Source organism: Syngnathus scovelli, chromosome 3, assembly GCF_024217435.2.
Source record: "Syngnathus scovelli strain Florida chromosome 3, RoL_Ssco_1.2, whole genome shotgun sequence".
Classification (NCBI taxonomy): Eukaryota; Metazoa; Chordata; class Actinopteri; order Syngnathiformes; family Syngnathidae; genus Syngnathus; species Syngnathus scovelli.
In genome coordinates, this window is record NC_090849.1 from 17,730,452 (window position 1) to 17,743,931 (window position 13,480).

Below are 13,480 nucleotides of genomic sequence, written 5' to 3' on the forward strand. Positions count from 1 at the left end.
AAAAAGATAAAAAAAAAAAAGTAATCTTAATAAAAAATATCCACCGCAAATGAGCATGTGCATGCACATGTGGTCTTTAGCTTCCACTAACCCACCATCCAGGCAAAACAGTTCCTCCATAACATAACAGTTTGACTTTCATTTGAGATGTATCACTGTCTCTTTATTGGTGCAGGCAAAGGACGCAGAGTGGGGGTCTTTGTATCAAAGGGCGGAACAGCGGTGTTACTCCGCATTCTAATCAACGCCAACAAAGAGTTTCACCCCAGCGAGGAGCTCATGTTGCAGCTTCACTCCCTGCTGGCCAAGGTGGGCCCGAAAGGTAGGACACTTTACAAAGACCGTACGGAGGATATGTTCCAGACTAGGGATGAGCGAGTCCCGATCCCAGCCTTATTTCAAAGTAGCGGTACTCTTTGCTATCAATTTTACACAATTGCTTTATTGTGCATATGCATGTGTGTGTGTGCGTTTAGACAGGAAGTTGGGCATGAAGGCACGTCTGACTGGCGCTCTGAACATCACAATAAACCTGATCAAGAAGAACCTCCAAAATGCCAAGTTGCTCCTGCCTTGCTTGCAGGTTCTTCGGGTTTACTCAGCTAACAGTAAGTCAGCTACAATGTTGCTCAATCGTCATTCATCCCCTTCCCCCCAAAAAAAATCATTCTGCTTGATTATTATTATTTTTTCTACCTCTGTGAAGTTATTAACGCCATATCCCTCGGCAAAAGTGGAGCTATTGAGTTGATGTTCAAGATTGTGGCACCGTACAGCAAGAAAAACACAACCTTGATCAAGTACGTATGAAAGGATACCAAATACTCCACAAAATGTCAATGGCCTGGCTGCATTTGTAATTATCGTCTGTGTTTGTAGGGTCGCTGTGGATGCGCTCTGTGCTTTACTCAAATCCAGTGAGTATTGATTTAACTGGGTGCACTGGTTTGATGCCTCTATAGAGTTACAGTCTGATGCCAAGATGCTCTGGAATATAGGGGGGCTCTTAAAACTATTTCCTTGATTGATAAAACTGACTGGCAAAAAAAAAAATCAGAAAGTGGGCAAATGCTTTTTCCTAATGTACTTCATCGTATTTCCTGGTTCTCCAATCAGAGACAAATGCTCGGCGGGCAGTGGAGGGCGACTACGTTCCCACCCTGCTCTCCCTCTACCTGGACTGGCACCGCAAGGACACGTGGCATCGTCACACGGTGATCCGCAAGGGGCTGCTGGGGTGTCTGCGTAACGTCACCAACATCAAGCTGGGCAGGCAGGCGTTCACCAAAGCTGACGGCATGCGCATTCTCTACAACTCTTCAATAGTGAGTGAGAGCGAGTGTTTAATAAATGGCAACACACATCATAGCCTACAAGTTATATAATCACAAATCATTTACGATATTTGGCTTTTGCGTAAGATTCTAACCTTCGCAGGTGAACATAATTCAGTTTTTTGAAGGCAAATGAAGTTGATCTGCAAGGTTTGTTGTGATGTCATCGTATTTCCACTGTGATATTTTCCCAGGAGTGTCTCTCGGTGCGCACCTTGGATCCTCTTGTCAACGCTTCAAGTCTCATCATGAGGAAGTGCTTCCCCAAAAATCGCCTGCCTCTGCCTACCATCAAGTCGGCTTTCACTTACCAGTTGGAGCACGTTCTGCCTTCAGGGCCGGTCGCACGGCTCTACAGCCAACCCCCCGAAGGTGAGAAAACGTGTGCAAAAACATCACAGGGTAGCTCCGCGTTGATTTCAACACACGCACACACACTCACACACACTCAAGTAATGTTTCTCACACACTGCTACACTTACAGGAAGAACACATGCTCAGGTCTGCAGCGAGCCCTTAAAGAAGGGTAAGACTGTTCGAGACAATGCATGAGTCATCACTAAACTAGCGTGCATCATACATGCTTCATATCATGCTTCTTTCATGCTCTTAAAGGTCATTTATTCACATGTAAACACAGCATTGCACCGGAATAGTGTAGGTAGACTGAAGAACCAATTGAGAGGACTCTACACGTTCCTCTGTATCAGGTTTTATGATCCACATTCAGCAGTCATGAAAATATTCTGTCTCTATTTTTGAATTCCATTTAACACGCATCCCGTTTGTGTGTGCTTCATAATGGAGCAGTGGGCAACTTTGCAGCAGCTGCAAAGTACAAGGGAGTTGAATGCATCGGTCAAGGGCAACACTGTTTCACTTTTTACTTTGTGGCTACTAAAATAGCTCATCAGGAATCAAATTGCTATTGGTATTAATTAGGTCAGGAGGACAGTGACATCATCATTTTCTACTATCACACAGTCATGGTGGTCATCAGCATTATCATGTACGTGAAGAAATGTTCCTTTTTCTTCCACAAGTACGTATTATCATTTGATCATGGCTGCATGATCTTTGTGTGGAGCCTTAATGATAAACTATGTGCCGTGTGCATGCATGTCCAACCAGTGGACGACGTGGTGGATGACAGTGACGATAACGAGGACACAGAGGCAGACACGGAGAACGATACAGAGAACGAGGAAGATGAGAAGGATTGTGGCTCTCTGGTAATTCTTGCACTTGTTTTTTTTTTTTTTTTTCTTCCCTCCGTGCCTGTAGAAAGGCAGTTTTACCCATGTAGTGTTTATCCTTTTTATCAGAACGACGACATTGAAAAGGATATAAACAAGCTGCACCCTGAGAAGATCCCGAGTCGACCTTACGAAGAGTTAAGAGTCTATGAGAAGTTTTTTGTGGAGTTGTCTCAAGACTTTCAGGTATGGCTGAATGGTTTTGAAAAATAATGACTGACTATAAAGAAGGGGAAGAAAAACATTGTGGTGCATTCACACGTGTAATATGTGTTGCTCCTATTTAGGGTTTCAACTTTGAATCTTCCACAACATCTTCATCTGCACAATCCGCTCAGCCCATCGTTGTTCCCACAGCTCAGTTGCCGTCCCCGAATCACGTCAGTGCACGGACCGCTCACGATGTCAGCAACTCATTCGCTCCCAGTCCCACTCTTTACACTTCACAGGCTGACACCGGAGATTGTGTCAAGAACCTCGACCAAAAGGTGGTGGCACCTAAGCATCCAGCTGAGCAGAAACTATCACAAGCATCTGAACGCGTCCCCTTAAATGCGGACGAGATGGAAAGCAAACAAAAACACCCGAAGCCCACGCAGTCCCCTCTGCATTTGGAGGGCATCGCCATTCGCTGTTTGGCAGCAGCGGGAGGAGGAGGATCAGACTGCGGCTCGGAGGGAGCAGAGGATGAAGTCGGCGAAGGGGCTGTCCTGGAGGTCCCCGACACGGCTCAGCTTCTCCCACTTCACGACCTGGACCTTTATGTGAAGATGGTGAAGCAGACAAAGTCTGTGCCGCACTACACTGAAGTGGCCTACCCAGACTACTTTGGTCATGTGGCCCCCACGTGTCGGGAGCCTCTTCTGGAGAGGTTGTACGGGGTACAGAGGTAGGCAAATGTTGGTGAAAATCATTTTCGCCAATTTTGACACACTTCCCCTTTTAGGGCAACATAGTTCCTTGGTATAGCCTGAAATAATATGCCCCAAAAATCAACCAATATGTGATTTTGCCAAAGCTAAACCATGCAACGATTCACTCAAGTCTCCCCAAAAAACAATAAATCTTCTAAATTTGTTCATGTAACCATGCAGGTCTAAGATATTCCAAGATATCGAGAGGTTGATTTACCCAAACCACATCATGGATAAAGTCGTTTATGACCTCGACATTCCCGGGTATGTTTTTTTTTCCCCTGTAAATTATTCATTTTTATTCTTTTTTTTTCAGTTCTGAATATAGTCTGTCGTTAATAGTCTTTATTTGCAGCTGTCCCGTGATTGAAAGCGACGGCGAGTCGCTGAAGTTCAACTCTCAGTTTGAGTCGGGCAACCTCCGGAAGGCCATTCAAATCAGGAAGTAAGCATGCAGATCTGTGATGACCAAGTGTTGAGTTCAGTCGCCACATGATAGACATTGTGCACAGGTACGAGTACGACTTGATTCTGAACTCGGACATCAACAGCAACCACCACCACCAGTGGTTCTACTTTGAGGTGAGCGGCATGCGCGTGGGAACCATGTACCGCTTCAACATCATCAACTGTGAGAAGTCCAACAGCCAGTTCAACTATGGTGAGATCACTCCTCCATCCCCGTTATGAAATCAAGTTGCATTAAGTGGTGCCTTGAAATATGGGTTTCATTTGTTCCATGACCACGCTCCAAACATAATCAAAGCAAACAAATTTGGCCTGGCAAAGTCTTATCTCTTGAAAGACTCCCAAGTTTCATCTTAAAGCACCACTCTATAACTATAAACAGAACGTGTATGTTAATATTTGTGTAAGTGCGTGTGTGTTTGTTTAGGCATGCAGGTGCTGATGTACTCGGTTCAAGAGGCCATCAGTGGCAGGCCTCGCTGGGTCAGAACAGGAACAGACATCTGTTACTATAAGTAGGTCAGATTCATTTCTTACCAGAATATGTGGAAATTAGTGTATCATTTGCGTCGGGTGGAATCTTTGTACCTCCAAAATTTTGTAGGAGACCCCAAAAACATGTTTGTTCCAGCATTAACACTGCAGTTATAACTTTCTTACATTGAAATGTTTTTTTTTTCAACTCTTTTACAACACTTCACAAAAAAACGATACTATATTACGACTATCTTTTGATCACATAAATTACAAACATGCAAAATTGCAAAGGTTTTTTTTCCCTCTTGCCGTGACAACAGAGGAAGTAATATGCACATTTATTTTATGGTTTTGTCATTTTAATTGCGCTAAAATTGCAACTTATATGGCATGCACTGATACATATCCAAATATTCAAAAGGAAATAATCTTGTTCACTGTACTTTCTTTCATGAATTTGAGAGGACCAATTGTGTTGAAAACATTGTTTTATTTTCTACAGTTTTTAAGACATTTATTTAACTTTTTTTTTTCCCCCCACCGCAGAAATCATTTTGCCAGAAGTTCCATTGCAACTGGGGGTCAAAAAGGGAAGTCCTACTACACGATGACCTTCAGCACCACCTTCAGCCACAAGGATGATGTCTGCTACTTTTCTTATCACTACCCGTACACATATTCCTCTCTTAAGGTATTGTTATTAAACACTGCCTGGTGTTGGCAGAATTTTTGGGAATCGAAATGCCAATTTTTGTTACGTTGTATATTGGCAGATGCACTTGTCAAAGCTAGAGGCTATGAAGCCGCCTGGGATATACCTGCGACAAGATGTCCTGTGTGAGACATTGGGGGGAAACAGCTGCCTGCTCCTCACCGTCACCGCCATGCCAGAATCAAACTCCAGTGATCACATCTGCCAGTTTAGTGAGTCAATCTCGCATTTTACAACTTCATTTGTCCTAAAAATTACGATTCCAGCGCCTATGTAATATTGTATTGTATTGTTTTACTCACATTATCTAATTTTACGTTATTCACACTAAAATGTTCATGTGAAATTCTGACTTTTTTTCTTGACATTCGTCAAACAAACAAACAAACAAACAAACAAACAAACAAACAAACAAACAAACAAACAAACAAACAAACAAACAAACAAACAAAAAGAAGAAGGCAAAACTGAGCTTCCCTTTGCAGGAAATCGGCCATTGATCTTCCTGTCAGCAAGAGTGCACCCCGGGGAAACCAATGCCAGCTGGGTGATGAAAGGCACGCTGGAGTTCCTGATGGGTACGAGCCTGCTGGCGGCCACCTTGAGAGAGTCCTTCATCTTCAAGATCGTGCCCATGCTCAACCCTGACGGCGTCATCAATGGAAAGTGAGTGCGGAGGTGTGCAAAATTGACCAGACCGACAGCTTTTAAAAATTGTGCCTTTGTTTTGGTTCAGCCATCGATGTTCTCTGAGCGGGGAAGATTTGAATCGCCAGTGGCAAAATCCTAATCCTGACCTGCACCCGACCATCTACCACACGAAGAGCCTACTGCAGTATCTTGCGCACACGCAGCGAACACCACTGGTACACATCGGCGCCACATCCGTGATTCGGGGATTGGTCGCGTGAGCTGTTATGTTACGTTTCTTTGTTTGTGCTCTCAGGTGTTCTGCGACTACCACGGTCATTCCAGAAAGAAAAACGTCTTCATGTACGGCTGCAGTTTGAAGGAAACGGTATGGCAGTCCAACATCAGCGCAACACCCTGTGACTTGGAAGAAGATCTCGCGTATAGGGTGAGTGCACACACACACACGCACACACACACGCACGCACACACGCATTGGTCTGCTTTTCACTATTGCCCGTGTTTTCAGGCCCTTCCAAAGATTCTCTCCCAGATTGCGCCAGCCTTCAGCATGGCCAGCTGTAGCTTTGTGGTGGAGCGCTCCAAGGAGTCGACGGCGCGCGTGGTGGTGTGGCGGGAGATCGGCGTGCAGCGCAGCTACACCATGGAGAGCACCGTCTGCGGATGCGACCAGGGCAAATATAAGGTGACTTCATTTTTGTCGCACAACTATTGAGACCATTTTGCCAAGTCTCACTGTGTGAAAAATATATCATCTTTTGACAAGAAATTTAAAATTTATATTTTAAATGTATTTAAGATTTTAAACTTTTTGTGAATAAACGAAGAAATATTTTTTTGAAATGAGAAAAAAAGTCACAATTTTATTTCCATATATTTATATAAACAACTGTCAAATTACTGGAAAAATACAACATTTTATGTGGATAAAACTATAATTTTACATGCTATTCTGATGCACCACCTCTAACCAAGAAGGAAGTATCCACCAGATGGTGCTGTAGTCCTTTTTTTTATTTTTATTTTTTTTCCGTTAACCCTGAACCAACAGCCTTCCATGACAGCAGAGAAACTGTTGTGAAGGAAACCTTTGGCCATTGAAAGGTGCTTTCTTGTTTTGTATTGCCAGATGGTACGACATGAAGCCTTTTTGAGTGGTGGTCCCAAGTTGTGGTGGTTCTACCTGTATAGTTATGATGTGCTACATTAAGTAAAATTGCATAAGTAAGTAAGTAAATAAATAAATAAATAAGCGTCGTGGCGTACTGCACAAAAAGCACTCTGTGAATTTGTGGTATACTGTACTGTATGTTTGTGACCACTGACCACTTCTTTATGGAGACTCCAGAGACTCATACAACAATGCACATGACTCTGCACTTCCTGTAACAAAATTACAGTTATATGAACATGTATTGACAGCAAAACCTTTCCCCAGGTTGGTTGTTATAGCACAGCGCCAAATTAAAGTCAATATATGTCCAAGTAATTGTATCACAAGTTATCTTTATGTGCAATTCAGCTTTTAATGAATTGATATGCGTGCAGGGTTTTCAAGTCGGCACCAAAGAGCTAGAAGAGATGGGAGCTCAGTTCTGTGTGGCCCTTCTAAGGCTCAAGAGAATGACGGGGCTCCACAGCCATCAGCACCTGCTGGACCTGGAGAGCGACCTCATTGGGATACAGCCTAAAGTAGTCAGGTTAGTAATGACACTCGAGAGGACATAACAGTGAGTCAATCATTTTTCAACAACTGAAGTCAATATTAATGTTTTAATTTTTGTAAAAATTTTTTTAAAAAAGGTAATATTTGGAGAAAATTAAGGTGTTAGCAATGACAGCGTTTTAGGACGAATAAAGTTGTGATATTAAAGAAAATTTCGTGTGAGTAAAATGTGAGTTTTATGGAGAAATAAAGCCATAATATTAAGAGAACAAAATTTTAATTTTATAATTATATTTGTAGCATAAATGTATGACACACATCCAACTGACAATTTTAATTTTGTACAAAAAACCTAACTTACTAAGTAATGGTGTTCCAGATATTGGCTGTCATCCCAACGTTTCCAAACAACAGATGACAAAACGTAACAACAAGCTATTTGTTTACGTAATCATTTGGATGTTTGCTGTCTCTGTTAAGACACTTGATGACTTTATTCTCCAAACCACTTAACACTCACCCCCCCCAGTACCACCCCTCCCATGAGCATCTTCCTCTGGCCTTCTCCCTCTCCTTTGCACTCATATTGGGTAGGTATTCATTCATCATTGATGCCTTTGATCATTAAGGGACTCGCAATGTTCTCTCCTCGGAGATTGGATGCTCTCAGGCAGGCAGGCAGAATGTTAGCACTTAGCATTTAATAGTTCGTCATCATTGCAATGATATTGTGGCCATTGGGAGCGTCTGCCAGTTTGTAAAAGGCAAGATACGGTCAGTGTGTGCGTGGATGTAAATGATGATGCATGCGCCGAGTGGAGAATGGAACCCAAAGAAAAGGACATTTCCTGTTCACTCGCAACTCTCATCACCATTACACGCACACATTTACAGTACACCATTTGTGTGTCTGTCTCCCCCTTGTACCGGCGTGACACTGGAGAGACGGCCCGTGATGGACTGTCTCCCTGGGATCGCATTTCAGACCATTAACACCATTAAAAAGCCACTAAAGCCACTAAAACCTCAAAAGATGCAGCAGGCGTTTAAGCATTAGGACCCACGGGGAAGGAAAGACAGAGGCGTCCTTGGCTAGCCATTTTAATTCCAAATGACCATGTATAATTGTTTTTATAATCATGGATAAACAAGTTTTAAAGTCATAATAACAGGTTCATATGGTAAATATTTTTTTTTTGCCTGCTAGATCACCTTTTTTCGAATACTACTACTAATACTACTACTACTAACACTAATATATAATAATAATAATAATAATAATAATAATAATAATTGCTGTAGCTAATGTATTGTTGTCCATTTATTCAACCCAATGACATAGAGTGACAGGGAAAAATGAAATGCTCTTTCATTACATGGCAGAAAATGGTGTTTTGCATTTCACTTCATATTTATGGGTACCGGGTGGGAAACACGGCTTGATTAAACCAGTAGTTTCAATGATGCCGCATGTATCTGCAGCTGCCCCACCACCTACGTGATGGATGAAGACGAGCCGTCCTTCCTGGAGGCGGTGGATTACAGCGCCGAGAGCAACGACGAGGACACCGAGGTGGACCTGGAGGCTGCCGCCGCCTCCGTCGCCACCAGCACGGACGCGGGCGAAGTCCCGGAGCGGCTGTCCGACTCTGAGAACAATCACGATGCTTGGAAATCTGAGCCAGTCACCAGTAGCCACTGATTTTATTTTAAAATTAACTTATTTATTGTTTTTTTTTAAAGCAGAATTTCAACTCCAAAACCAATGACGGTAACCACACTCACAGCTTCCATTATATACGACCGGTTGTCGTCTCTCCGTCTTAAAGGCTGGATTTATGCTACAAGTCTCGAGTTCCCTATTTACTGCGTACTGCTAAATAAAAAAATTTAAAATGCATGTAAAGACATGTCAACACAGGGCAGCAACAACGATAAATACATAATATGCAAACATTTAACACTTAAGTTGGCTTAGGCTGACTAAATACAGGTAATGTTCTTGGTTTCTACCAAGTTTTCTTAATTGGTTTTCTTAATTATATTTTTTTAGTCACTTAAAATCGTTTCTTAAAATTTTATTTGTCCAAAAATAACACACTAATATGACATCAAGACATTTTCTCAAAACATTTGACCCTCTTTGTGCTAAAATTACAACTTTGTTCTAATATTGATATAATTTTATTTCTACTAAAATTCAGATTTTTTTTGCCATTTTTTCCCTCTTGACTTCATTCATCCAAAAAATACAACTAGTCGTGAAATGATGACTATTTTTTGGAAAATTTATTTATTCTTATTAACTTTTGTCTTAAAAAATTCCAACTTCATTTGTCCCAAAATTATGACATAAAATTATCATTTTTTTACTGATAATATTGAAACAAAATTTGTTCTAAAATCTTTATCCTTTGAAAACGTCATATTTTATTATTTCTTTTTTAACATAGTTATATGCACAGTACTAAGTAACTTAATGCGTTGAACTAAAATAAGTTGAAATTCCAAATATCACAACATTAATAGTGACCCAAATTTGGAAATTCACTGAAAAAGACTCAACATTTTGTCTTTTTTTTTTTGCAACAATCTGTAAAAAATAAATAGTACATAAAATTTACCATTTGATGCACCTGTTGCAAAACACTGCTAATTTATTTCGCTCTCTGCCCTCCATTTTGTGTATTTTGATGACCTCACATTGGCCTCTCTTAACCCATGTAGTATAAATCCAGCCTTAAAGCCGGTGGTCACAGCATGAACCTCTGCAACAGCGGTGTTTGGAGTTGGTGGGTCTATTTGGCCTGCTGTTTGGTGTAAAACTTTAGACAATCCCCCTGCAAATGGGCGCAGTCATGCAATTTCTTTCCACATTGACCCTGGGGTGGCATCAGAAGCTCACACGGGCCTTCATGTTGTTACAAGCTACCCAGACCCCTTGATCCCGCCCTCAAAAACCAAGACGCCTTCCTTCTCACATTCACACTGCACTTTAACTTGTTTACTCCCCACTTTCTGTCTTAACATGAGCTGTGGTGGAAACCTCACTACTGAACTCAAGTGTTCCTTGCGTAGGACACTTGACGACACTTGACCTCACAAGCACCCCTCTACCCCCTTTCAGTGCAATGCACATACAGCGGAACCTTTAGTGGAATACTAAGTCACAAAATATGAAATTCCACATGAAATGTTGTGGATGCATTTCTATGCCAACTTGTATCACCTCATGAAATCTCAGATAGGTGAGCTTGATGAGGATTCCGTGTTAGTGCTAAGGAGCAGAATTGGAGCGCAGTTTTAGGGGTACAGCATTTCAAAAGAACAAACACTGATATCCGTAGAATTAATCATTTCTGTAAAGTAAAATTTCATCCGTGCATTTTCTCTTGTGCTCATTCTGTTTAGGGGAGGTGATATTTATATGAACTAATTACCAATTTATAGAATTAAAAAAATATATTTTATTTGCATCATAACTTTACAAATTATAAATTGCTTCTGTCCTTAAATTTGAAAACATTATTTTCTTACATTTAAGTCATATTATAGCCATTTTGAAAATATTTGTTTACATTTTTTTTAAGAAAAAAAAGGTTTTCAATAATATTCACATTTTTTAAAATAATTTTATTTTTCTTACACGTTTTTTTTTTCTCCTCTCCTTTGATGCCTTTTTTTTTGTCATCGTGACCGTCGTCATTTGCTGCAAATTTTAGTGAGGCCTTTTCACTTTCACATTAGAATATTTAGCATAAAACACTGGTGCACCATCCATGAATATTCAATGATGGACACAGTTTTACCCTGACATGGATAAAGTAACTTTCCCTTCTATGCTTTTGGGCAAAAAAAAAAAAACTGCTTTGAAACCACGAAACTTGAGGTTCCACCTTCAACCCCCCAAAACAAACATGTTTCTACGGCACAGTTGTTGAATGTTCACAAAGACACTGCAGTGCACACACAATACGCAGCAGTAAATATTGAGCTTAGATGGACCAGAAGCCGCATAGAACACGCTCATGATGTTTGTATCTTTCTATTTATCCAGTATATCCATATATAGTATATATGTATATGTGTGTTTAAGATGGTGCTTTTGTGTATTGAGAGTCCAGCTACTGCTGAATAGTCTCCACTTGCTTGTGAACATGCATTTTCTTTCCACTTGTTGCTTTTTTACAGAGATATTAATGGAGTATTGTTTCGGGGATGCAACCTGTGTGTATATTAGGCATCTGAGCATGGGAGTGCTTAAGTGTGTGTGTGTGTGTGTGTGTGTGTGTGTGTGTGTGTACAATTTTTAAGTTATTCCATTATTCAGCTGCACTAATGCTTTGCTACTGTGTTCCCTCTCTCAATTTGATTACGCTTCCCCTCACTCTGGCCATTTTCTCCCTCCATCAAAAACCTCTCCATCTTTTTTTTTTTTTTTAAACTTGCATTTTGTTTCACTCACAAACGTCTTAACAGTTGCGTGTATTTGTGTGCGTGTGTCTAATGGTAAACCAAATGGAGATTTTTTTTTTGTGTGGGGGGGCAAACAGAAGCAAAGAGTCAAGAATAGGTCAAAAATAAAATGTGAAAGTGATCAACTTAATATATTTGTGTGAACTATAAATACTGGATCTAAACTGGTGATCGTAAAAAGGTTTAGCGATGTGCCGCTGTTCGGGCGTCGTCTGGTTACAATGCAGTTTCGGCTTTACGGTTACTGTTTAGATTAGTATATTTATGATAACAGGGTTTGAGGTGTATTTCCCCCAAAGATGTTGGAGTTCAACTTTTATGAGCTCATTGAAGCTTTGGAGTTTGCACTCTACTTTATATTTACACAAATAAACTTAGCGTCTGTGGTTTTTTAATAGGCAACTCACCTTAATGCATGTCGTATAGTACAAGTGAGGATAAAAACTTCATTTAGCCACTTTGTATTTTGCCTCAGGTGCTTTTAGTTTTTTGGTCCCCTTAAAAGTATACAGCCTGCTTTTCTTTTCCTTAAACAGTTAAGTTGACTCATTGCAGCCTTCGCTTCACTTGTTTTTGGGACATATGGTGAACAATTATGAATATGAGTGCATATATATATGTATATATACACACAAATAAAATACCTTAGAATGTTCTATATAACCGCTTTATGCAATGTGGTTCCACAGACATGAAAGTATGAAAATGAAAATCATTTTATAATGAACGTACATTGCATTCATAAATTTACTAACTCAGTGGGAAGGGTTAGATGGTTTGTTTTTAAAGACACGTATTTGTTTATTTTTGTAAGATGGATATCAGTTTGACTTTATCACATTTATTTGTTTTTCTACCTCAATGGCAAGGGTGTTATTACAGTTTCCTTTGAATGGCAAATAATCTGATCTATTTATTTTTAAAATATGAATTAATTGCAGATCAAAAAGGGCAAGAAAGAACAGGTATTTATGGATACAAGTGCTGATATTTCTTCTTCTTCCCATTATTATGATTGTTATTATTATTATTGTTATTCGTTTCATTCATTCGTCCTCCGAACTGCTTTCCCTCATGGCAGTCACGGGGCATGCTGAAGCCTAGACTGCTGAGTCTTTTGGTAGTAGGCGGGGTTCACCCCTAAACTGGTCGTCAGCCAATCGCAGGACTATTATATCATTATTATTATTAAATGTTAACTTAACCGTGTGAAAACCAAAGCATGTTTCTGAGTGCCAATTTGAAGAAGGCATAAGGGCTCCAAAAGGTCCTCATTGAGGCATAAAAAAAGAAAGGGCTCGAAAAGCTTCCGGTTCTTTCTGTCAATCACAGCAGCTGAAGTACACTTGACAAACAACCCCCCCCACACACACAGTCACACGCCCCTATTCTGTCCTCAAACCCCCTTGGCCCCCCATCCAAATCCCCCTTTAACATCATCCATGAAAGGTTTTTGACGTAAGTATGGAAAAGTGAACGCTTGTTGCCAAGAGGACTTTGAACCCCCCCTTTTTTTTTTTTTTTTC

General features: G+C 40.6%; 1 protein-coding gene across 4 annotated transcripts in view; it reads left to right on the forward strand.

Annotated features, from left to right (window-relative positions):
- agtpbp1 (ATP/GTP binding carboxypeptidase 1) overlaps window positions 1-12,084 on the forward strand; it is an 18,672-nt gene extending 6,588 nt beyond the window's left edge. For 2 of the 4 annotated variants that reach the window (XM_049762290.1, XM_049762293.2), the window contains 22 exons: window positions 176-322; window positions 477-608; window positions 707-800; window positions 880-917; window positions 1,117-1,325; window positions 1,529-1,706; window positions 1,819-1,860; window positions 2,466-2,566; window positions 2,660-2,776; window positions 2,878-3,479; window positions 3,685-3,768; window positions 3,860-3,949; window positions 4,017-4,165; window positions 4,400-4,487; window positions 4,996-5,140; window positions 5,223-5,373; window positions 5,647-5,827; window positions 5,898-6,027; window positions 6,108-6,239; window positions 6,321-6,497; window positions 7,361-7,512; window positions 8,961-12,084. In XM_049762290.1, coding sequence (XP_049618247.1) covers window positions 176-322; window positions 477-608; window positions 707-800; window positions 880-917; window positions 1,117-1,325; window positions 1,529-1,706; window positions 1,819-1,860; window positions 2,466-2,566; window positions 2,660-2,776; window positions 2,878-3,479; window positions 3,685-3,768; window positions 3,860-3,949; window positions 4,017-4,165; window positions 4,400-4,487; window positions 4,996-5,140; window positions 5,223-5,373; window positions 5,647-5,827; window positions 5,898-6,027; window positions 6,108-6,239; window positions 6,321-6,497; window positions 7,361-7,512; window positions 8,961-9,180 — 3,359 coding nt within the window. In that variant the 3' untranslated portion in view covers window positions 9,181-12,084. The remainder of the gene's footprint in view (window positions 1-175; window positions 323-476; window positions 609-706; window positions 801-879; window positions 918-1,116; window positions 1,326-1,528; window positions 1,707-1,818; window positions 1,861-2,465; window positions 2,567-2,659; window positions 2,777-2,877; window positions 3,480-3,684; window positions 3,769-3,859; window positions 3,950-4,016; window positions 4,166-4,399; window positions 4,488-4,995; window positions 5,141-5,222; window positions 5,374-5,646; window positions 5,828-5,897; window positions 6,028-6,107; window positions 6,240-6,320; window positions 6,498-7,360; window positions 7,513-8,960) is intronic. The other 2 variants (XM_049762292.2, XM_049762291.2) reach the window with 2 other exon arrangements.
- The last annotated feature ends 1,396 nt before the right edge of the window (window positions 12,085-13,480 follow it).